This window comes from Sparus aurata, chromosome 15, assembly GCF_900880675.1.
Source record: "Sparus aurata chromosome 15, fSpaAur1.1, whole genome shotgun sequence".
NCBI classification, from domain to species: domain Eukaryota; kingdom Metazoa; phylum Chordata; class Actinopteri; order Spariformes; family Sparidae; genus Sparus; species Sparus aurata.
Window position 1 is genome coordinate 11,954,048 of NC_044201.1, and position 25,947 is coordinate 11,979,994.

General features: G+C 45.6%; 1 protein-coding gene and 1 long non-coding RNA gene across 3 annotated transcripts in view; one reads left to right on the plus strand and one right to left on the minus strand.

Moving 5' to 3' along the window:
- unc5b (unc-5 netrin receptor B) overlaps window positions 1–25,947 on the minus strand; it is a 55,196-nt gene that overhangs the window by 4,765 nt on the left and 24,484 nt on the right. The window contains exons 2-13 of one of the 2 annotated variants that reach the window (XM_030442510.1): window positions 14,299–14,529; window positions 13,773–13,916; window positions 12,426–12,529; window positions 11,128–11,308; window positions 10,365–10,532; window positions 9,755–9,919; window positions 6,009–6,041; window positions 3,363–3,557; window positions 2,608–2,973; window positions 2,407–2,494; window positions 1,832–2,006; window positions 1,511–1,750 (exon numbers count right to left, since the gene is read on the minus strand). In XM_030442510.1, the coding sequence (XP_030298370.1) occupies window positions 1,511–1,750; window positions 1,832–2,006; window positions 2,407–2,494; window positions 2,608–2,973; window positions 3,363–3,557; window positions 6,009–6,041; window positions 9,755–9,919; window positions 10,365–10,532; window positions 11,128–11,308; window positions 12,426–12,529; window positions 13,773–13,916; window positions 14,299–14,529 (2,090 nt within the window). The remainder of the gene's footprint in view (window positions 1–1,510; window positions 1,751–1,831; window positions 2,007–2,406; window positions 2,495–2,607; window positions 2,974–3,362; window positions 3,558–6,008; window positions 6,042–9,754; window positions 9,920–10,364; window positions 10,533–11,127; window positions 11,309–12,425; window positions 12,530–13,772; window positions 13,917–14,298; window positions 14,530–25,947) is intronic. The other variant, XM_030442511.1, reaches the window with a different exon arrangement.
- Window positions 11,522–14,681, plus strand: LOC115596992 (uncharacterized). Its single transcript, XR_003986990.1, has 3 exons — window positions 11,522–11,552; window positions 13,760–13,918; window positions 14,370–14,681. It is a non-coding gene; the product is annotated as an uncharacterized LOC115596992 (long non-coding RNA).

Here is a 25,947-nt window from a genome sequence, read left to right on the forward strand (position 1 = left end):
ACGCTCATGTTTACTGCCACGGCTGGCGTGCGAACACTTTCTGCAAAAGGGACTGAGAGAAGCAAGATATTTCACGCCAGCGAGTCCAACGTATCCTGGATGGAGTGCTGACTCGCTATAAACCACATTCAAACTGTGGCCGTCTTCCTCTGACATGGCGCTCACGGTGGGAAGCTTCCTAGTTTACAAGAAACTGAATACACGATGGATAGTAAAAATCTGGAGGGATATTGGGCCGCACATCAAGGTAAAACACGTTTGCGTTCAACCACTTCCTAGCTAACGTTACTGTTTGAAAAATTGACACGATAGAAAAGCTGTGACTTTATCTAAAAATATCAGTGCACATCTTGGACACATTCATTTAAGCTCTAAAGTGTAACACACTGGATGTAAACAACATAAATGTGATATAGGTAGTGGTTGAATGCTAACGTTAGCCAACAGGCATCAAATATGGCCCTCCAGATTTACACTCTCCATCAACTTTTCAGTGGCTGTTTGATACAAGAAAAGGTATAACTTTATTCCATTACTTCATAACTTAATCATAATAAATATATTATCGCTGTCCATGACAAACTTGCAAAAACTCCTGTAGTGTCACATGGTAGGACAGGAAAAGTGTGAATTAATTCTCAAACATCAAATCATCTTTTCAATTGCTGATAAAATCAATTAACTGTTGAAATGATAACAATTTGACCAAATCTCTGCACCAGAGCAACAAAACATTATCCCAGCATTTGAGTCCCACCTTGAGTAGGACACTGGAGGAAAATGGCCACCGCATGAACATGGTCTATAATTGAGGGGGTTTGTATTGTATTGTACTATTTTGAGCCATTGCTTTAAGCGGGTAAGGACGGAGGACTACGATGGCTTTAAGTCATATTAAAGAGGCTCTGTGGAACTCTGTGTTGTGCTTGAAGCCGGTCATTAGTTCATCTTAGCTACCTTTGCTCTTCGTCAGCAGAACGGAGAGAGGCACTGAGACGAGGCACTCGAGAACATAAAGTCACGTGCCTTGGACTGTCGTGAAAATCCACAGTCCAGGGGCGTTTAAAAACTTTAGCTAATCTTCTAGAGACTTGTATAGGTTCATGAGAGAGACAGGAAAGGTCTCATTTTTTCACGTCTGCTCACATGTGGCCAATAAAAAGCTGATTTATACATGTAAATGACACAGAACCCCTCCTAGTGCTATTATCCTGTTTCATAGTTTTTGAACAAGTGTGTTATGTTGTACCAGGCTGTTAGTTTTACTTTACAACCGCAGCTGACATGGTGGATGTGTTAAATAAAAAAAAAAAACACACAAAAAAAACGGTCTTTTGCAGCTTTAAGTGAATTATCAGTAATGCACCTATTAATATTCACACCACGACTATACAGCCAGATTGATTTACACATCAAAGTGAGAGGAAGAAAGGCGTTTGGATTGATAGGCAAGAAGAAGATAGGGAAAAAGTAAAGACAAGACAGAGAGCGACAAATGCATGAGCAGCACCTTGAGTGCATGTGGAGTGTCATGGATGCAGTAGATACGGAGGCTGTAGTCCAGGGACAGGCAGGGGGCTCTTGGAGCGAACAGCGCCAGCTGCAGGCGTTTGCAGGCGGGCTGTGGAGGGCAGGACTGGCCCACCAGGCTGTACGTTCCCAGCTGCTCCATGACAACGTGACTACACTCCTCTTCCAGCTGCAAGTAGCAGGGAGACGACAAAGTCTCCTCTCCTACTGTAAGCACCTCCTGAAAAATAAAAAAAGTTCAACAATGCCACTTCACTCAACAAGATATCCATTATTTGGTAGCAGTCAGAGTCTGCCTCACCTCCCATGCCCCTTGGTGCGTCTGTGTCTTGAGTGTGAGGGTCCAGTCAGGTGTAGGTGTGTCTAGCTGGGCACAATGGGGCAGAGTAAGAACCACAGGACGGTTCAGCAGCATACCAGATGGGCCGCAGCTTACTACTGGACTAAGTACAGTCTGGCTGCCTTCAGAGGGTAGCCTGTAAATATCACACACACATACACATAAAGATGGATACCACCGTGTACCGTGCAGCAGTTGCCAAAACATCACACCCCGCTTATAAAAAATATCATCATAGCCGCGACACGGTTCGGAACGTGCCGGCATTGATGTATTTGAGGCACGCTGAATGACAATCTTCCACAAAATTGGCAAGAAATGAATCCAAACCAATTTGAGAGGAGAAGTTGAGACAAGATAATCCAGTTTTTTTTTTATCCTCAGTGGAAGTGATAGAACTTCCAAAGCGGTTCGCAGTGGGTGAGCCTTGAATGCCTTGAAAGCTCCTGATTGAGGTGAGAATGAGGTCTGTTTCGCCTTGTAGTTTTTGCAAACAAGACGAGTGAAATCGAGGAGTAAAGATGAAGGGCACTCACGTCGTTTTGTCCCACTTGTTGATAATGAGGTACATCTCATAGAACTTCCCCTGGGGGATCGTACCAGGGGGGACCAGCAGACTCACACCTGTTGGAGGAAAAGGCGTCGTGAGTCGTCTTGTGTGTGATTAAATAAACACGCCATAGGGTGGATTTTCATTTTGCTTTTTCCGTTCGCATGTGAAATGTGACGTATGTTACCTGTATTGGGGATTGTGAGGCGTCCTCCCTGATTACCCAGGGTGGTGCTGGTGCTCAGCCCGGGCTCTCTGGACAGGGTGTGGCTGTGGTAGTCGCGCTCTCTCCCCACCGTGCCCACCGACTTCAGGCTCAGAATCTCCCCGTCTGAGCAGATGTCCGCAGGGAGCTCCATGGAGGAGAGAGTGGACGAGTTGTACACCTTGATTTTGAGACTGGGCAGCGGGTCGAGCAGTGGGGAGGTGGTCATGGGGATCTTGTGGGGGCTGTCGATGACCCCCTGCTGCAGGGAAAAGAGCGGCCCGCGGAAAGCCCCCGCTGTGGCCGTGAGATCAGGAGGAGCAGAGGGATGCAGATGGTGGGGGTTATCTGTGGAGAGAAGGGAGCAGCTCTCTTATCACCAGAAAATGACACAGGCAGAGCTGAGAGCGCTATAAGTGACGCGAGTGAAATGGATTAATGTTGCTAATTAATATTTGATGGCGAGAACAAGAGGAGGAGATCCATGACAAATGCTTAAAGTGTAAAAAATGTAACGCTGCAAAGAATGGAGAATTGACTCGGCGAGAGGAGATAATGGTTAAAGAGAATTAATTTATGGGATGATATAAATAGCAGTGTGATACTGAAATGAATCGTGAAGAAGACCTTCTATGAAGATGAGTAACAATAAGACAAGTTGTGAACATAAACACGATGATTAATTGTGTGTGTGTGTATGTGTGTGTGTGTGTGTGTGTGTGTGTGTGTGAACCAACCCTGTCTGGGAGGCTTGTAATTGCCCGGGTGGAAGGCGGCGGTGAGAGCAGACGACGAGTCGGTGATGTCTCCGTGGAGATGGCGGCATCTGCGGCGATATGCGAGCACTCCCACACACAGCACCAGGATCACACACAGCAGCAGGGCCCCCACCAGACCGGCGTAGACCGCAACACCCATACCTGGGGCCAGCGCTGAAAAAGGGACAGAACGTCAGGCGGTCAGGACGTCGCAAAGAGCAACATGTGGGAACACAGGGATAGAAACGCAAGAGGGGGAAGGAAATACAGTTTAAGAGTCAGCTGCAGCAGAACGGTGCATAAATGTGTTATTTTAGCTCAAGAAGTGATGGGTTGATTAAAGGATTAGTGATCATCAGAATACGTACAACAATTTTGATAATCCATTAATCTCTTAAATCACTTTTTCAAGATAAAAATCACAAACATTTGCTGGTTCCTGCTTTTTTAAAATGTCCCTATTTTTTACTGTGAATTTAACATCTTTGGATTTTGGATGGGACAAAAGCCAATACTGAAGTCACCTTGCACCCTGGGAGAGTACATGGTTAATTGAAATTGAATCAGTAGATTAATCAAAAATGAATATAATCAGTGGTTGCAGCCAAAGTTGAAATTGAAATCTTCAAGTATAGGTTCACAAGTCTATCTTAAAACAATACTGAAGTACCCATAAGTACGATATATTGAATGAGTTACTGGTTGCTATAATTGTTCCTCATGTCGACTCCGGGCTTGACGAGATCCCCGTGATCCAAGTTCAGCTGAAGAAGCTAATGTGAGTGTTGAGCAGTCGGAGGAAGTCGACTCAACTGGTATTTCTGGTGCCTAATTCCCCTTTTGTGTGACTTTCACACTATCACAGCTCAGCAAGAAAACAGTGTCAGGGAATTGAAAGTAGTTAATTAAGCACTAAAACGCTGTGACTGAAAATACTAGAGATCCACAGATCTGGGGGAGTTAATGATCACATTAGGTGGATCAGGTAATAGACATGGTGTGAGCAACAATATCTATATAATATAAGGACTGGCGTAGTGTCTAAGGTCATTCCAAACAAATAGGAGGGGGCATAACATAAGAGTAACCGCAAATTGCTGTCAGTTAGGGAGGAGAGCGATCGTTGCCAGTCCGGAAAGTCTGGAGAGTCTCTGGGTTGTGGACTGTTGGTTTTTGACATTTCTAGACTAAACGATTAACCAATTAGTCTTGAAAATAATGAGCAGATGAGCATGAGCGTTTAATGTTTGGTGAATTTCAAACAAGCTCAAGATGAATCTTGCTCAGTTAAAACAGATCGCACGTTATTCATCAGCTCTTCCCGGCCTGCAGGGGGCACATCCGACAGCAAAAGTTGGCATGGGTCGAAGTGAGGTGGGTTGGGGGGGAGGCGGTTGGCCAGAACTTCACCTGTGCCCCGCTGGGCCAGGTTGCTGGGTGATTGTTTGTGACTGGTCAGCAGGCACACCACCGCGGCCTGCTTCAGCCCAGACTCCCCAACACTAGCAGAGCCATACCCAGCCCAGACACGTGAGCCAGTCACACCACAGCAGAAAAAGAGGAGAAGACAAGGAGAGAGGTTGGGCGGGAGACAATGAAGAGCTAAAAAGACAGAGTAGACAGGCCGGATAAACAGAGGAGGAGGGAGCTGCAGGAGAGGCAATTTGGCAAAAAGGGATAGGAAGGAGTTAGATAAGGTTGTGATTTGTTGAGAGGACAGACGGATTATAAGTGTGGCGAGGAGGAGAGAGGAGATAAGGGTGGCTGTGCTTGAGGAAAAGGCCCGTGTTGAAAGAGCAGGCGAGAATGTGGAAGAAGTTTGGAGAAAAAAACACAGACACTACAGAGCTGCAGCGAGAGCAGAAGAAAGAGAGAGTGGAGGAGAGGAGAGGAAAGCCAGAGGCTGGCAGAGGAGAGCTCCCGTGCTCACGTGCCGCGATGGAACCGAATCCGACAGCCGTCCGCACTTATTACCACAAACGGAACAATAGCGAATTAGGTGCATTACCGTGGCTGCTCTCCCCTCAGCCTACGTCGCATTGAGCTAGAGGAATTAGCATCACTTCAAATGTAAAACTGTATCAAAGATTAAGGGAAAGTAAGGTGGAAATCGACTGTTTTTTCTCCAGCAAGTGATTCCAGCTTGGTCTCAACTTTGAGGTCCGTCATTTAGCCCCTCCATTGTGTCTTGTTCATGCGACGTTTTAGTGCAGTTTGTCCAATCATTCCACCTGATAATCCATTTTTTGTTTTTGTAATTGTTCCTCCTTTGTTCCCTCAATCCGCAGTGGCAGCAAGCTGTTATGTAAAGCGATCCAACGTGCGAACACGGCGCCAGCTCAGAAACCTATGTTAGGCTTAGTCAACATGCCAGACAAGACAGGATAACAACACTCATAAGCAGGCCAGACAAGAAGGTGAGGCGCGTCTTCAATGAACTCGATCTGAGACGACAACAAAGCGCGGATAGACGAGCTCGACACAGAACGCAGTCGCACGCATTCAGCGCCACGTGCGGACACAGATGTTCGGACTCACCGTGTGTACGAGCACACAGACGGACAGGCACACACACACACACAAACAGTATGAAGCAGAGTGAAGTCATGGAGAAGGTGAACTTACGATGGCTTGCATGTTCAATAGAAATCTTTTTATCTGTTTGAACAGGAGAAAAAACAAGAGAAGAAGAAAAGAAAAAAAAAACAACAACATAAAAATGGATGGACTGGTCGTTATGCAAATGAAAGATACAACAACACAACACAAAGCAGAATCGGGAGAGTAAACAATGGCTCATCAATATGAAAATAGAAATGTGAACATAAAAGAGCAAGCAAACAGAGATCACATCGAAGAAATAATAACCTAAAAATGTGTGAATGCGTGGCACTGTGGAACGAGGTTCAGCATAATTGTTTACATAATGCCCAAGGAATAAAAGTCTATCAGAAATGACTGTGAGAGAGATTAGGATCATTCAGATGAGAGTTAAAGACAGTTCTGAAAATGAACATGGGCGCTGGTGTTGTGCGGTACACAGGGGAGACCGAAACAGTCCCGTTACACAGCCCACAGGGTACATTATCACTTTCATCCTATGAAGGGAAAAAAAAACAAAACACATCCTGACGGGGACAATCTTTTCCAAGATAACACCAACGTGAATCATCCCTGAGTGGTTTGATGAATATCGAAGCCATCTATCAGGATCCTGTCACTCACTACCGTATGTATCTCAAAACAAATAACCTCCTCTCCCAAGCATCGTCAAAGCGCCAAATGGATTCCCTGACCTTCCCTCCCATCCAACAGCAATTAGAAGCGACTAGGAGCCAGTGAAGATGATGGTTTGTGGTGTCTCAAAGCATTTTAACATTTACGACTGAGGGTATTTAGCCGGTCCTCAGAGGGGATTAACAATGAGTGAGGCGATGCAGTCTGATTCTGATTGTATGATTGTCTGAACTAAGGATGCACTGATCGTAGAGCTCTGGGCTAACACTGATGTTTAACCCTCAAAGACCTAGACCTCTCGAATTTATTTAGTTTATCCTACTCTATTGGAGCAGTCAGCATCAGGTGCTATCCATCATTTGATTCAGAAGAGAACATGCATCAATAATAATAATAAAAAAACGCATCAGTTTTTTCATACAGCACTGTATTCCCTCTCTGTTTTAGCTCACTGTGTCTCCAGTCCGCTCTAGCGTGTTTTCAGCTTCCAGTTAGAGTCACTTCTACCGTGAATATAGGCATCAATTATGCAAATGTGTGTCATGGTGATGTAGTGTGATTTCAGGAAGTCATGGAATTAAAGGTGGGACTTCTGACGAGGCGTTTCAGTCACTTCTGGAGCAGTGTTTACTGTGGCAGTGAGGAGCTTCTGTCGGCGCAGACTTTGACCTTTTAAGCTCCCAAGACCTTTTGCATGCATAAGAACCTATATAACACTCTGAAAGAAGGCAGAAAAAAATCCTCCTTTAAAAAGACTCCTATACGTATTTTTGTCTACATTTGACCTTTCCTAAACCAAGTTACAGCCATGTATTATCATCCTCTATGTATAATCCTCTGTGGTTTTTCATGTATCATTCAGTTACTGACCATGTAGATGTGTCCAAAACAAGTCCAAACAGTAAATAGAAAGGTTATTGAATCATAACAGAGGACAATTCGAGATTCTTTCTGTCTTTTTTCTTTTTGAATATTTTATTCATTGATCAACAAAAGCAGCTTGGCTCCAAACATTGCCAATCGGCCCAAAGGGAGAAACTACGTTTGCCTCCGTGTTGAATCAATGCAGCAGAACGTGATGGTGTTACCATGTTCACTCATACCAAACGATAAATGTGTGATGTTTTAAAAGCGGAGAAACTCTGCTGCACATTTGTTTTTAGCATGGCATATGGATACACGAGATATTTTTATCTGCCGGCTGTCTACGTCTTTGAGGGGTAAAAGAACAATTTGACCGATGTTCGAAGCTGATACCAATGTTTATCGTAAAAATCTAGAGATAAATGATAGAATTTATAAAAGATTATAAAAGAGTAACTGAACTATTTATAAGTCTTTCAGCCTTTCATTAAACTATCAATCAGTTCAATCATACAAACTTGCGAAACAACCTTTAAAGGTTGCCATATGTAAGAATTAGTCACCTTGAATTCATACTCCCAAAACATAGGGGCAGCACATCGCCAGATTAACTGCTAGCTGCTACTAACTGTATTCTGTTTATACGTCCATGACATAAGCTACCGTTAGCTTGTTAGCTCAGTTACCCGTGCAGCTAGCCGGACTACCGGGGGAATGTTGGTGTTTAGCACATATCTTTGACATATTTATTTTTTCTTTATTACTATTTCTTCATACTCGGTTTTTTAACAAAAATTCTTATATATTGTAACTTTAACATAACCTTCCTTCGCATGAAAAAGATTGTTCTTTTTTCCAAAGATGAACTGTTTCCAAAGCCTTATCAGCTGGCTATACAACTACCTACTCAATGATTTAAAAAAAAAAGTCAATACTTTCATCGCCTTACAAACTGTTGGCAGTGATGACACAAGCTAATAACTCACAAATGTGCCAACGCAAAACTGATGTGACTCATCAGATAAACAGCGGCCACTGCCATTGATGAGCGTCATTTAGTTTACCGATAGCAGACAAACAAGGCGAACATCAGCCGATAACTCAGCGCATCCCAATTAGGAGCACAAAGACTCGTAATGTCATCAGGACAATTTGTACTCAGATTGGTCACATTATGTGCTGGGAAAAATAAATAAGTCCGTCAATAACCTGTGGTCTGCCAAGTGACACATTTACAGATTTTCTGCAGCACACTGCCTCCCGTCTCCCCCCTCTGTCATAGCCACTCGAGTGCATGTTTTCCTGACAGCCTCCTGAGAATGCTCTGCTCTCTACAGCCAAATCACACAGAGTATTTGTCTAATCTGGCTGCTCCATGGAAGCCTGTTTGTGTCGGGACTCGCGTGTACGTCTGACAGAGTTGAAGCGAGGCGTCGCTCTGAGTGTGCTTATGACCCCCTCGTCGCACGTGTGTTTTACGTAGGTCCGTCTAAGTGCGTTTGGCTGGGCCGACTTGTGTGTATGTGTCTTTTCTTAAGTGTGTGCTTAAGAGCATCTCACTGCCTCTGTGGATGTGCGTCTCTGTGATTCTAATGCGCTGTCAGCTGGATTCCTCCCTGCTCATCACGGGCTGCACATTGGGTGTCAGTGTGAGTCTGACTCACTCTCATATGCTCTTCGCTGTGCTAATTTTTCAACTTGGCCGTGTCATGCTCGCTTCCCACTCGTGTGCTCCCTTAGCCTGCACTTGGTCTCTCTCCCTCTCTCGCTCTCTCTCCATCTGTGCTCTTTAGATGTGGATCACTTGCCTTCTCTCTTTGTGAACCTAAATTTTGCCTCATGAAACATCTGTCTGCGATTTAGCTGTTTTTCCTTTCATCTCTCTCTCTCTCTCCCTCTCTCCATCAGCTGCACTCTCACCAGGCTGCAACGGCTAAACACCTTGGGAATACGGTTCTATACAGAATGGCTTTGAAATGCAATACACCTTGTAAAACTGTGATCTACGAGCCAAATCACCGCCTGCGAGACTTCCTCTTATCAATTCAGCAGCCTCCTGAAGCGGCACAGAAAGGGCTTTCGGGGACCTGACCCCTGCAGATACCTCCAAAACACCTTACTCTTTCAAATATTCGCCAGTTGAACCAATCTGCATTAAAGGGCCCGACTGAAGAGTTACATTACACCGAGAAATGTATATGAGCCAAATATTGACTCTCTTTGACATTTAACAGCCACCCCAGTTCAAACACTTTGCTCAGGTGACTTACTGCGTGCACACAGCCCCTCGGTGCAGTTTTTGCTCTCCATCATGCTGCCGCTGCAGTGCTTCCCTCCGTTCCTGGGTGGCGGGGCTTGGCACTCGCGACTGCGCCAGTGGGTGCACTCTGTCCCACAGGCGGACCACTTTGCCCACTCCGTCCAGCCGCCGTCCACTGGAATGAGACAGCAGGAAAGTGAGTCACCGGACAGCTTATCACTCCGGGAAGACGGGACGTGGTGTTATACTGCGGCATGACACGTATGTAAGGGCATAATTTTCTTAATCATTCTGTGGTTTGATTTTTAAATGATTTTGGAGGCAGGGTGGTCTGACACTCGGGCCAAAGCAATGAGCGGCAGAAGGGTGTGTCACAGTAAATAAGGTAACACTGTGTTCCTTAAGTGGAAGAGGAGCAGTTCCATGACAAAATGCTTTTCTATCCTTGTTGGATGAAGTTGTTCTGGAGCTAAAAAACATTTTAAAATCATCTAACAGCCTTTTTTTTTTTTTCTTCTTCTTTCTACACTCCAACATTATGTGGCGGAACACTGCTGAACATTAGTTTCTTCATCCTGGTATTTCCAGCAAAATGTCCCGTTTGGGAAATGTTCCTTCACCTGGGCACAGTGTGGTGCAGGTCACTCTCTGGAAGGGCGGGCCCTCGCAGAAGGCTCCTCCGTTCAGAGGCGCGGGATTGGTGCAGCTGCGTGTTCGTCGCTGCCAGCCCCGCCCGCACCGAGCGTTACACTCCGACCATTCGGTCCAAGAAGACCAGCCTCCGCTCACTGACAAGAGAGACAAGACGGGCAAAGTGAGCACCTCAGGGAGTTATAAAACCCTGGTCAACTTCAACTGTGAAGACAACACAGACAGCTAAAGCATCAATGGGGCTCTGGTACTCCTTTAGCATACAAGCTGATGAGTGGAAAAGAAAAATGAGAAAGAAAAGAACTGACCCAAAACTCTAAATCAAGCTTACTTATTACATGTGATTAATCAAGTTCATTTACATTATGAACCTTCAGTTTTCATCCATTCTTCAACTGCCTGCTGCTTCTGTATGGTCAATTTTAAGATTTCGGGGTATTCTGTATAATTAATGACAGCCTCATTTGCATATTTAATCATAAAATATCAGAAAACTTGTAATACCAAAATCAACTGTCTATTTATTAGATACAATTGTACCCTATTCAAAGGTAGCATCTTCCCTTTACATTAATATTTAGGTAGAAGGCTGCAGTGTACATTCTTTTCACCAAATCCGCCAAATAACATTATTTTATAGATTTGTATCATTATCTTCACAGAAAAGAAAGAGAAATGAGTGTGTGTGTGTGTGTGTGTGTGTGTGTGTCTGTGTGTATGTGTGTGTGTTACCATAAACGATGAGAGTGGCCGTGCTGCTGCGTCTTTTGGCCACCACGTTGCGAGCCACGCAGGTGTAGTTCGCCGTGTCCGAGAGTCTGGCCTGTTTGATGATCAGGTCGTGATCGATGGTGATCAGGAAGTTGGAGTCCTGCGATGGATCGATGACGTCCTCATTCTTCAGCCAGTCCACCTATTGAAAGGCACGTGCACACACACGCACAAACACACACACATTTAAAAACACACCACTCGGGACTTCGTCGTACCAAAAACAAATCCTCATTCTGACGGCACGGTGGTAAGTGAATCAAAACGGAGAACGTAACCATAGCAGCCAAGACTTTAGTTGAACATTTCGAAAAACATCCTCTGCGTTATAACTTAATTGTAATCTTTTGGCAGACGTCGCTTCATCAGTCGGCACAAATCAACAGGTGTGTATGCATAAACATGAGTCAGCGCACCGCACACTCGCAGATCCATTCAGCAAACACAGTAAACCTGCAGAGTATTAAGCCATCACGACACACTTCAATGCTACACGAGGTATCGAGGTGTCAATATTTGATCAGAAGGCTCAAGAAAAACAGAGTCTGTGTCTTTTTTTTTTTTTGACCAAAGTCTTTTTCATCGTGCTCTCTGATGCATAACGCAGCAAGTAGCCGCCAGCGAAACTTATCACCAAACACCTTCTTAAATTTGGCGTTAAATGCTCTCCAGTATTCGCGTGACATTAGCGCTTACACTTTCATGCTGTGTGCTTTTTATGTGGCATAGTTACAGGTTATTCGGCCACTAAAAAAAACAACAATAAAGCCTGACGGAACGTAAATATTTACCCGAGTCATAAAAATCTGCATTTATGAATAGTTTACTTTCTTTCTTAATATACTGTTGTGCTGCTTTTTTATGAGAGAAATAAAAGGGTTTGAAATAGCGCTGAGAAGCTTAGTGTTAAAACATGACACAAAGTGGATTTAAGCGCAGTGCTTTTTTTTGCTTAGTCGCTTAAATAACGGAGCATATCATTTCCTTGCATTATGGGGGTTTCGGCGTGATGGTGCCACATAGCTGGATGGAGTTAAATCTATCAAAATAAACTGGCTCGCCCTTTACTACGCTCCCTTGTGTATCACGTTTATGTTGGCCTGTAACTGATTATCTATCGCTTGGCTTTGCTATCTTGGCGTGAGATGCAGAGCTATAAAACTTATAAAGTGATCCCAAACTATTACTCTTATCAAAAACATTAAATGGAAACCTTGAAAAGCAATGAGAATGAGGATGAGGAGGAGGGTGAGATGTACCTCTGCAGCCGGCATGCCCTCCGGGGGGCGACACTGCAAGAGCACCTCCTGCTCCATTCGCACCTCCCGCCCCAGCGGCTCCTGCTCAAAGTTCTTCCTCAGGTCTACAGGGGGCGACACAGATGTAGTCAGTTAGTGAAGCTTGCCGTGTTACAGCAGAGACACCCTGTTTATCTTGGTGACATTGGCTGTCAAACACACACACACACACACACACACACACACCAGGCATAAGCCCCAAAAGCCGCTGTCACTGTGTCGTGTTTTTTTTTTCCACTTTATACCCTCATGCAGTGTGTCAATCACACACTATGCCACACATTACCACGGGGCACTATGATGGAGTGCTCCGGCAAATTCATTTGCATATATACTTAAGCTGACACATATGACAAGCTAAAAGTCGGAAGCATTTGCCCTTCTGCTGTCTCTGTTCCTTCCTTTCTCCATCTCTCCCACACACACTCCCACACTCTGCATGGGATGATGTGAAAATTTGATGTCATGATTATCCTGTCAAAGATAATTGTGATTAACGATATTATCCTGATAGTCATCAAAGTACCCTTAAAAATCTCAAAGGTGCAATAAAGAAGATTTTCAGTTGAAAAATATTAAAAAAAATGAATTACATGAACGTTAAACATTATCAGTAGGATGTGAATTAACAACATGTTGATGTTGTTGTTCTTGATACAATATGTCAAAGAGATATCTACTGATCTACTGAAGCTAGCATGCTAACCAGCAAGCCTCGGGCCTGAGAACCTCTTTCTCCCTGTGGTCCAGAGCTCCTGTGCCTGCGGCGTAAACACCATCACTCCTCTGGTAGTCCAGCTAAGTGCACAGCTAACTGAACTAACGAGCTTACATTAGCAACAGTCATGGATGCAAAAAGAAAATACAGTTAGCAGCATCTACCTAGCGATACGCTGCCCCTATTTGTTGGGAGTTGGAATTCAAGGTTGCCAACTCTTCCATGTTGCTCCTTTAAAATTGCACTAAAACATATTGGAATTAGCTAAACAGTAATGAATCACAAGTTGCACTTGCACAAATAAAGTATAAATAAATGGTGGTAACCTCCGGATTTGGAATCCATAGTATATACACACATCTGATTGAACTTGTTTTTAGGGGGGGATACAATGTGCAAGCCATGCCTTCAGCCAGGTGGACAGGTTTATGGATCTCAAAAAGAACCAGGAGACCAATGCAGTTCCTAGACAGCTTTTTCAAGTGATTCATGTGAGGAGTTTCACTGTTATTAAAATGAAAATATGGGTTTTTTGTTCTTTTCTCATCCCATCCCTAATACAAACACACACACGCAGCCTTGGTACTGACATGCAATGCGGACGTAGGCACGGTTGCTCTTGGTGGTGCCAGCCGAGCTCCAGGCCACACACTGGCACCAGTAGTCCTCCAACCCAAACAGCTCCTCCACCTGGGTCCTGGATACTGAGATGTCCACCTCCCGCACCACCAGACCTGTGAGGAGAGACAGAGGGAGAGAGCGAGAGAGAGAGAGAGAGAGAGAGAGGGAGAGAGAGAGAGAGAGAGAGAGAGAGAGAGAGAGAGAGAGAGAGAGAGAGAGATTAGAGGGGCATATTTTTCACAGTGCATATAAATAATGCATTGGCTGCAGGCCAAATGCTGTTAACGTGCACATAAAAGCCTATGGGAGCTAATGGATTATGTAGTTGAAAATGATGTTTGTAATTGAGTATGATGTTTATGTCTATGAAATACAAGGTGACATTACTACAGTATGTCTGTGTAGTTGTGATTACAGCACACCTGTGTGTGTGTGTGTGTGTGTGCCTCTGTGTGTGTGCGTGTGTGTGGGTGTGTGTGGGTGTGTGTGTAATACCTGTGATCTGGTCCAGGCTCTCTCTGGTGACATGATCGTTCTGATTGACCCATTCCCCATTACACTTGAAGTAGATCTGGGTGGCGGGGGACGCCCGGCACCGCAGCTGGACCGGCCGGTTCTTTACGATGAAAGCGTCCTCTGGTTCCAGCAGGAATTCTGGGAGAGGTTCTGCCGGCGCTGATGGGAAGGAGTCGGGGAGAACCTCGGCCTCGCTGTAGTCGCTGCTCTCTGAAAACACATGGACACAAGTGATGAGGATGATGATCGATTCAACGGAAACACCACAGTCTCCCTGCTGCTCTGCGGCTCATCCTAAACTCCGACCTCACAGTTCAAAAATAAATAAAAATGGCAAATGTCCCATGGGGATCAATAAGCTATCCCATACCTGGAGGGAGTATGTGTGTGTGTGACAGCTTGTCATGTAGGTCTCAATGCAGCTTTAGGGCATGTGTGAACCAGTTTGTCGGCAGCGTTTTTGCTGTACACATCAAGTCAAACCTGTTCACGGATTTCAACGGGACATTTAAGCCGCTGACAGTTTGGACTGTAAATGCAGGGGCACGGTGACATTTTCGCCTCCTTGTACCGCCACTAATCTGGTCAATGCAGGCCTCCTGCTCTGGTCTCTCTGGGAGAGTCCATGCCTCTCAGCTGGGGAGGAGTGCTGCTGACCTTCCACAGACAGGTCCTGGTGATCGCACATTATCCCTTGACATTTTCCATGTGACACATACCTCTCGGCAACGCTGCCAAGAGCTTCTCCTCGTAGGAAGGACATGGTAGCTCTGACCTCTTTGCTCAGACTCTTATAATGATGGGTGGATCCCAGGCAGTATATCAATGCTGCAATGTTATTGGCTTTTATATAGTAGTTTTCATAGCAGTGTGCTGGATTTCAATAGAAAAACTGTAATTACTGTGACCTATTTTCATGAAACTTCTTTTGAAATCGGGGTTGCACTGATAACTTTGCTATGTGCTCTGCCGTTTCGCAGCATTTCAAGTGTCAGCACATTCACCATACAGATTGTGAGGCCCGTTGAGGGCAATTTTTTTTTTTGTGATTTTGATTGACTGACTTGACAGTTTCAAGTCTCATAATGATGTATAATGGCATAAATTGTCAAACACAGCACGTCACTTGTTAACCTTTTTCTCCAGCTGTTAGTGCTGTTAGCTGGGAGTGCTGAAAAACATTCCAGATCAGTCAGACTTGTTTGTTTACAGGGCTGCAGGGTGTCTATAAACCGGACTGCATCTTTGTGTACTTGAGCAAAACACTGAAGCAGACTGGGGAAGAGCTCGTAAAGTGACAGTTGCAGACAACAGGGGCCTCATGTACTTCGAAAAATGTTTCATACTTGAACTTTTGCCGCATTCCAGACAAGTCAGGTGGTGCAATTTTGTGTACACTCGCCAGAGAGACATCATTTTGTTGCGGTCAGCCACATTTTTTGCTCATATTTGGCATCTTGCACCTTAAATGCTTTAGGGTCAGAAGTTCCAACTAGGAAATTCCAACATCCACGCTGTCTGGAACGCAGCCTTAGTCTTAAGATCATTTCTGACAGTGTGCTGACGTTCGACTTATAAAAGATGCTGAGCAGCTGCCTCGCAATTTCCCCTTATATAATGCCAGCAACAATGAGGGTTTAATCAGACATAACTGTGGACCAAAAGTGAAATTAAACTCCTTGATAGACAAGATGGGGGAGACGGGGAAAGGAGATTGATCCAGGGAACACACATTATCCATTGGACTAAATAGGTTGACAAACAAAGCCAAACACCCTTGATGGAGTGTGTGTGTGTGTGTGTCGCTGTTGCGCATTGTTCATAAAGCTGATTCAAAGTCGTGCACAGGCTCAGATGCGTCCTGAACTGCAATCCCCCCAACATAATCAACAAGATTATCACTTCAAACACTTCAATCTAGATTTTACTTAGAGATAAAAAATAATTTCCACTTTAAAGTAAGGTTCTGTAAAGCTGCTAATAATTATAATATACAAGGTTTTCTGCTTAAGTCATACTTAAAGGGTAACTCCATCAAATATACACATTAAAGTGTGTTTGCAGGTCTCAGGGAGTTCTGCTGCATATGTGAGAAAAAGTAGTTTAAAGCGTTTTGTGGCTCCCGAGAAGCGTAATCTGATAAAATGCCTCCAGTGATGTAACTCAGTGGCTAAATTGCATTGTGGGTAATGTGGGGGCCAGGTTTTGTAAGCGGTCCACTGGTCTAGTGTTTCACTCCCATCCCACCGTTGGACTCATTATGGACAGAACTTTTTTCACATATGTAGTGGCACTCCCCAAAACCTGCAAACACACTGTAAAATTGGAGGAGTTGCCCTTTAAGTTCAAAACTGATCGCGGTTTCAAAAGCCACTATAAGTCAGCAGGTGCCGGAGATGTTCTCCCTCGGTTCCTTAACATCACCTACTATCAAACCCTCATCATTACTTTCTGACTTTCCCTCTGAGGTAATCCAGGTTCTTATAAACAGTTAATAGATCCGACCTTCCAATGGAAAACTTTGTTCTGCGTATGAAAAGGATCTAAATTCAATAAGCATTAAATGGAAGACTGGAGCAGAGTGCAGCAGATTGACAGGGCAAGGTCAGCTCGAGCCAGATGAAAGAAAAAAGGTTTGGGGGCATCAAACCCAGAACACTTCTTCCCTTGATGTAAATGCACACACACACGCACACACACATGCAGCCATGGCTAATTGTGCTTTTTTATTCTCCACAGCAGCCTCACAGCATTACAGATTTTAAATCTCATTCTCTACATTTAGTGGATAAAGAGGGAAGGTGGGAGGGCAAACGCAGTTGCTTTTTTCCCCTCCATGATGGGACTAAAACCAGACAAATTTGCAGCGTTCCGTTTTCAAAATGTATCGAGTCCGACCCGATCAGTTATTCCACAACCAAGAGAACAAGAGAATCCACTTAGAAAGATACCATCTCCTATTTTAGGAAAGTGAGCACACACTCCCCCCCCCCAATCCCACCGCTCCCCCTGACAGTCTGTCTGAGACATTAGGGGAAAGCAAAGGAGGAACACGGAGCATGAAGGAAGTGGGAGAGAAAATTGCGGCACGAGGCCAGCAGGGATTTCCACAGGAACGTGCCATCTTCAGGTGCAGGGACGGTATGATCCTTGAACCCGAAAAAGAGGCCGAAAGCGGTGCTGCCCACAGCTCTGAGCCTGGCGGTGCTGTGGCCACGGGACAGGCAGAAAGGCCAACAGCTGCTCCAGGCCCAACAGCCATCCAGGATGAACCCGTCATCCTTAATCTGCCTCTGCCTCTCTCCAGCCTGTCTGTACCGCGAACACATCCCCGCTCTTCTCTAGCGACTTCCTCTATAAAGACATTCCAACAACTACTTTTACTCACTACGCCGTGACCCCAGAGTGAACTCCTAACGCTGCACGCTTTTACACTTGTGACCCCAGCGCTGTTCAGTTAACACAGATAAAGGCCTGTTCTGGCAATTATTCAGCCAAGTGTCATCGCAAGTATAAAAAAAAATGATCACTTGAAACTTTTAGGAAGGAAGATTATTTTTGATTTATTCAGCGCAGTAAACTGGGAAAAAACTAAATGAATGAGAGATGATGACCGGAAATGATTAAAACAATGTTTTCATGACTCCTCCTCACTATTTTCATTGATCATATCTGCTTTTTTCTTTTTCTTCGTCTTACGGCTTCAGACTGGGTGAGAGAGAGTATCATGCAACACAGGAACGAATAAATGATCGCTGCGAGATCTTGCGTGCCAACCCTCATGCTCAGTGCCTTTTTTATTTATTTGTTCTTAAAAACGACAATAATAGCTCTACAAAGAAAGTTTCTATTCATAATCCTACACTACGAGGTAGTGCAGACATTTACAAACGCGGCGCACATCCACAGGTGACACCCTGGCAGCGGTCCACACTCTGTGTCACTTACACACACTCTATTCAGCACGCACGACAGCGCAAGTAGGTACACATGCGGGTAAACAGAAATCAATGAGAATAATGAAAGTTAACACGTCTAAAAGTGTCCCCTAAACCACCAACATGAATCACATCTACCGATCCTCTCCTCTCCTCTCCTCTCTGTGTTTTCTCTCTCCTCACATCCTCCCGCTCTCCCTCTTACTAAGCTGTCGCCTCCAGTCTCTCAGATTTTGAATTCACTGTCAATAACCAATTGTGTTGGCCCTCCCCGCCCCTCACCCCCGCACTTTCCCTTTGTCCGGCATTGATCGCTCGGTGTTCAAACAGAGGCTGAAAAACACAGCCTGTCACTCTTCAGGCGCGATGAGAGGGGGCACGGAGGCAGAGGCAGACAAACAGAGAGAGATGGTGCTTCAGATGGAGACAGAATGGGAGGAACAGCCCTGCGTATCTGGATAAACCTCTCTCTCTCTCTCTCTTTCTCTGTAGTGTGTGTGTGTGTGTGTGTTCTGAGGCCTGCAGAGTTTAATTAAAACACTTTTGGATGACAGAGGTAGGAGACAGACAGACAGCTCCCCCCTCTCTCTTTCTCTCTCTCTCTCTCTCTCCCCCCCCCCCTGTCTTGCGCTGCGATAATGGAGCTGGGGGTTTAAAGTGGAACCTGTGTTTTTGGGCCAACGTACAAACATCCATCAGAGCTCAGCAGCCGGCAATTTGTGCGGAATGGAGGAACCTAAAAGACAATAACTCCTTGCCGTGCAGCGCAGCAAGTCTTTTATTACTCTAATGACAGACAGCAGACAGCTAGAAAGCAAACACAGGCTGCTGGGTATCCTTTTTTTTTTTCTAGAGCACACAAACACGCATGCACAGAGGACGACCCCGCTTTATACAGGAGGGTCTCACCCACTCGTATCCATGTATGCTAAAGTCTAAGTGACGGAGTCCCTCACTTTGGCGACTGTGCGGCAGAGTGCTTCAACGCAGTGCAGCCGAGAGTCGGAGTGACAGCGGCGGAGAGCGGCCACGACTCGAGGGCAGGAATGCGTGGGAGAGTGAGAGGGAGAGAGAGAATCTGGACAGAGGTGACGAGACGGGAAGACTGGCCGAAGACAGGTCAAGAGACACTAAAAGACAAGTGTAGAGGAGAGATGATGGAGCATACACAAAGCGCACACACACACACACACACACACACACACACAGAGAAGAAAATGAATCACAGTCTGTCTGTCTTTGTCTCAGCCTGACTGTGAAACCATCTCTGTTATTCTTTCTGCCCTCTGTCGTTCTCCACCCTCTCTTTTCTCTTGCCTCTCATTCTCACATCACATCACACACAACTGTAATTTCCTTAGCCCCAGCGCCTCTAGCCAGAGTGCAGTCTAAAGCGTCTGTACTTTATCATTACCTTTACAGAGTTAGTCATTACTGTCCCTTCCAGTGCCCTCGCAATCCCAACACTGCACTCAGAAGTGGGGGGGAAAAGAGAGAATAAAGCACAGGAAGGAGAATAGCCAAACAACAGAGAGACGCTATAAAAGGAAGCTGGGGCCGGGCTGGGTTTTGGGCAAGATCGGGGATTCTCTCTTTCTTTTCTTCAACGTCCCCTATGAGGTCAAAAACAAACAAACAACGGCCCAGCGTCCCACCTCCTCCCTTCTGCTTTGCAGTTTAGTGTCTGACACGGGAGCGCTTTTCTTCTTCTGGCCCTCCCCTGACTCCACTCCTCGTCCCCTCCTGCCTGCACTTTGCGCAGCTCCAGTACACTTCAGATGACATCCTGAAACACACTCATAGAGGAGGAACGATGGCCCACAGCTATGACGCTCAACCAGTTGGCTGAGCCCGTTAAGGACAAACAGCTGTGCGGACAGACAGGCGAACACTCCCCACGACTGTGGAAACAAGGCCAATAAATAGAGTGATCATCAGCCATTATGTAACATTGACTGGCTGACCATATCCATCATCCTCACCCAATCTCACTCATTAGCATCATTCTCGCAAGGAAGCCCAGAGGTAGCCGCCCGCGCCACGCACACACACATGGAGGCAGGTCGAAAGAGACAGAGATGGATGGAGGGAGAGAGTCTCTCCTTGCCTTCCTTAAAGGACAATTACATTGAGTGATTGATATTCAGACTGACCTCATCCTCATCAGCCTGAAAACAGCTCGCTACACGAGGAGAGAGATGAGACCAGAGAGGAGGGAAAGGATGAAGAGAAGAGACGTGTGGACTGAAAAAAAAGCAAGTGTCAAAATTTAGGTGACGGGTTTGATGGAAAAAGTGCCGAACATGTGACTGGGACAGTCGCAGTGTGTGTGTGTGTGTGTTGGCATCAGTTAGGGCATGAGGCGACATGAGTGCAGGTTAGAGCGACACAGCATCACTTCTCACATCAACAAAGCCAGACGGGGTGTGAGGAGTCATGCAGTTCACCCATCTGACTGAACACGCACACACACAGGCTCACGCAAACACTTACGGTATAAGCAGCCCTTTTGAGCGCAGACAGGGGGGAAAATTGGTCATCTTTTAATAGGAAATGTCGTTAATTCACCAGTGACTAACAGACACGCAATTATATTCATTTCATCATGGTAGCTGTGAGGCGACAGGAGGCAGGAAGCTCAAGTCGACGTCCTGCTAAGAGCAACACGGATCCATCGGCGCGCTCTCTCGTAAAAAACGCGCCGGCCTTGGAAGTTCGTGTTTGGATATTCTGATAGTACCACCAAGACGTGCACCTGCGGCGCCTCCGCATGACTCTGCAGCCTGTTTCTTTGTACTCACCATGGTGGCTTTCTAACTAACAGATTTCATCCCTCACAGCAGCAGGCACATTTTTAGTCCCTTATAACAAGGAAAACTGACGAGGGCTTTCCTCCTTTATAAAATGATCCAACAGTCTGGTATTCACCCCGGCCAAGGAGGTTATGTTTTCACTTGTGCCCATTTTGGTTTGTTGGTTTGTCAGCAGGATTACACAAAAACGACTGAACAGATTTCCACGAAACTTGGATGGAGGATGGGTCTGGGCCCAGAATAGACCCCACTGACTTTTGGGTTGGATCCATTTGATAGAATTAAAGGGGACTGTTGAGCCTTGGTGGAGGTATGCTCTCTACTAAGTGCCATTATTGTGGAGGAATGAACTTATTGGCCATTGTGAGTCAGAGAAAAATAGCAATATCAGTTTCAGCAACAGGTTAGCTGTATCTTAAAACACTGGCAACAAGAACAAGCAGCTACATGTAAGCTAGCTATGTACGCTTTAACACCTGAGACATTGTATCTGTTTTAATCAACAGTTAGTTAGTTCACATTCGAAGCTTGAAAAACCACTGTGAAATTTCTACCACTTTATTTGCTAATTAAACTTAGCTAGGGCCTGTTTGGCTAGCTACTGTAGCCTACAGCTTGTAAAAACACAGATCATCTGCATAAGTCTTTATTAGCCTTAGTGTTCTATTTTGACTTTTTCTTTCAGATAGTGACACAATTGAAGCTGTCTCTTGAAAAACACTGCTACATCTAGAAAACCCCTCAGTAGATTTTTTTTAAACAATTTTTTTTTTTGCTAATTTGACTTAGCTAGTGAGCCTGGTACGCTTGGCTACTGTACAAAATCAAGAAAACACAAAACATTATTGGCCTTACTGTTCTTTTTTTTTTTTTTACTTAAGCTTTCTGATTTCTTTATTCATTTATGACTGAGCTTTGTTAGCTGCTATCCTTTTCTTAAGTGTGTAGGGTACTAAGCTAGGCTAACACCTACCGAGATTGTTGACTTCCCAATGCTAATTTTGGACACAACGGGGCACAGACACATGTTGTAAATGTCGAAGTAGCTTTTCCATTCTTTCTCTTGTAACCAAAAATCTTCTTCACCAAATATTCATCAACTAAGCATCACATAAGCGTCACAATCATGTGTCGTACACGAACTTGTTGGAGCATGTTGGTAGGCTAGTTCATCATGGCAGTGGAAATGTCACACCTTCGGTCGATTCCAACATGCGAACGAGGACGCCTGCAGTCTGGCTATTTCTGTGACGTGTGAAGCCTCCCCTGCTTCATCAAGATGCGGGCGTGAGCGTGTAATTGATTGTGCAAGGCGTGTGTGCAAGCGAGTACGAAGAGATGGAATCTGTGTGAGCCAGGAAAAAAAAAAAACGACAAAAAGAGAGAGAGAGAGAGAGGGAGAGAGACAGAGAGAGAAAGAGAGAGAGAAAGCGAGAGAGAGAGAGAAAGAGGGAGAGGCGACGGGAGGTTGGAAAGCAGATTGGCAGAGGGGGAAGGCTGAGCAGGTGACGGAGATGCAGAATGACAGAAATGCTTCGCTTGTCCATCCAGCATGTCCGGGTGGCAGGAGGAGAGAGCGCATGCCTGAGGACATGGTCACACACACACACACACACACACACACACACACACAAACACACACACAGCAAATGCGAGACCTCATCGGCAGATCTACTTGTAAAATAAAGTGTTGTCACTTGGCCGCAAGGTGTGTGAGCCTAACTCCGAGCGCAAATGAAGTGTGACCTGCCCTTTTTAAAAAACACTCACCTTCTGTCTCTTTTTCTCTCCCCCACATAAGCCCTTGGTCCCATAATGACACTTAATCACCCCTATTGGAGGGTATGCCAGAGGGGAAACACACACACACATGTAAACATGTTATCTTCCTGCGTGGTTCCAGACAGCAAATAAGGCCAAATGACAGAGCGACAGTCAGCAGTGTTTTTTACTGATAACCGGTTGAATGTGTTTTGCTGTGTTTTGCTGTATTTTGCGGCTGTTTCACATGGTCCCACACCACATTCAAGCTGTGTGTGTGAGAGGTGGGGCGGCCGTGTTTGTAACAGACTGTGGATTATATTTACCCAAAGTGTATGCAAGGGGCGGCCTACTCTAAGAGAGATTCTGTGACTGTGTTTTTCAATGTGTGGGTGAGTGTGACTGCGAGAGTGGGAGCGCTAAGAGGATTTGCGCTTGTGTTGTAGCTGTGAGCCCACTGCTGCTACTGGTGCATTTGAATAGACATGGGGGGGGGCTGAACGTGTGCTCTGTCACAGCTAGGGGGCGCCACCCCCCATGGAGCTCATTAATCATAGCCCATCAAAAAGTGGCCCTGTGCTGTTTGTTGTGTGCCCCGGCAACCACCTACTGCATGGGAACACGGGCGTACACAAGCAGCGCTATCAATCACTATCTGAGGTGGAGAGGGAGAGGGCGAGAGAGGGGTGAGGAGACAGGGAGCGACGGGAAGGGAGGGAGGGAGGGGAGACGGAGTGGGTGAGACAATGTTGTTTTCCTATTATCCTCTCGAAATTACAGACCAATGTCACAACTATTACTTGGAGGTCAAACTCATATGCTGGAGTGAGACTCGTCCCCTTCCTGCCTGTCTGTGGGTGTGTGTGTGTGCGCGTGTGTGTGTCGAGTGTAAGGCGCCACTGCTTGTCTGCTCCACCACTGCGCAGCTGCTTGATGAGAGTTGCGCAAATCTACCCAGAGTGGCTGGTTGCCATGGTGGGTATTCACATGGAGCCGGCTCCTCTAGAGGCCTGCAGTCTACACAGCCATTAACTATGGTGCAGAAACACACACACACACACACACAGACACACACACACACACACAACACACACAAGCAGACAGACACACATATTGTCTGTATTCTGTCTTACCCTCGCTACTTCTATTGCCACCTCACTTCCTCCATCTGGTAGACTCGCTGAAAATCTGTCCCTCTCTTGTTTCACTTTGACTGTTTGTGTGCATGTGTGTGCGTGTGTGCGTGCAGATACGTATGGTGAATAGGTGAGCAGTACAGTGGGATGAGTGTTTGGAAGCCGAGGCCGTTTAAATGCCAGTAATTACATGAGAAGATGAGCTGCATTCCTTCCTGAGGGCAGGCTGATTACAGGCCTCTCCTCTCTGGGCCCCTGTAATTACCCACTCTACCCTGCCCTCCCCCCTCCTCACCCCTCCTCACCCTGTGCCTCACCCTCCATCCCACTGTACTCGCGACCGGCTCTGCTCTGCTTCTGCCTCGGCGGGCTACGAGCTCGCCCTCCTCCCCCTCCGTGTCCTCTGATCCACCTCTCTCCCCAACTTGTGCAACGCTCCGACTCCCCTTCCCCTCCACCGGGTCACTCTTCTGTCCTCTCTCATTGCTCCTCGAACTGATTGCTGCTCACACACGCACACACAGACGGACACTTAGAGACCACTCAGAGGACAAATACAGCGCCTTGTATAATTATTTGCCCCCCCCCTTTTTGCACTTTTCTACATTTTGTTATATTATGAATGCAAACGGGGTTCTATGTAATGGACATGCAAAATAACAAAATAGTCCACCTGTGTGCAAGTTAGTAGTATGAATACACCTGAAGGCCTCAGAGTTTCAAACCAGAATCATGAAGAACAATTTGCTTAGCAAACGGGTAAGGACTAAAGCTGCGGAGGAGTACAAAGCAGGAAAGAACATGGCAGCAAATCTACCATGAGAAGGCCGCCCACCTAAACCACCTAAAACCCAGCAGAGAGAGCGTTAGTCGGTGAAGTGACCAAGAGTAACTCTGGAGGAGCTGGAAAGATCTGTACACTCTTTTCTTAAGATGACTGTTGGTCCAGAAATTTGGCCTTTATATAAAAAAAAGTAGTGAGAAGAAGATTTGAAAATGTTGCTTTCTGGCCCTGTAGCAAAACTGTATGTGCGGCGGAAACCCAACCGAGCATCACCCTGAGCACACTTTCCCCTCAGTGAAATAAAGTGGCGGCAGCATCGTGATGTTGGGGATGCCTTCCACTTCTTTCTTCACTATTCGAATTTGAAGAAAACCTGCGTCTGTCTGCATGAGACTCGAGGCTAGGGAGGAGGTTCACCTTGACCTTGGACAATGACCTTAACCACACAGCCAGACCTATACTGAAATAGTTTGAGGCAAAGCATGATAATGTCTCAGAATGACCCAGTCAAAGCCCAGACCTCAATCCAATTGACAATCTGTGGTGAGAGTTGAAAATTGCTGTTCGCAGACGGTCTCCCTCCAATCTGACTGACCTTGAGAATGGGCAAAAATTGCAGTAAATCTGTCCAGGAGTCAACACTGCACACATTTGCAAGGTGCTGCAGCGCCAAGTTTAAACTGCTTCAAGTTTTGCATAAAGGACTCTTATCTCTTATTTAAGAGACATTAAATTACACCACGACACGACTGCAGAATTAACAGTGAAATGAATAACTAATGCAATATTGATGGGGGCCCCTTTTTTATCTACGGGGCCAAATAGGCTGAGAGCACACCTTGGTTCCAGGGCGTCTGCTGAGGGTTGACAGACGCCTTTTCAGTCTCAGAGAGGTGATAATACGAGAGGAGTGTTGTTGTGGTCTAGCATCTCATGTTCAGTGGTGGAGTGCTGTTTCTGTCTGTCTGAGTTTTTAAGTGTGGAGAGAATACACATTTACTCCTGATACACAATTTCATACTGTTGACGCACGGTGCCCACTGCAGTGAAATTAAATTCATGCCTATAAGTTTAATAAAAGTTATAGAAAAAAACATGATTTTACATTTATTTAAAAGTAACAACATGGGAAAACAATTATTTGCTCAAGTTTTAACTATTAATGCATGAAAAGGTTAAAGGTTTCTCTTATTTAC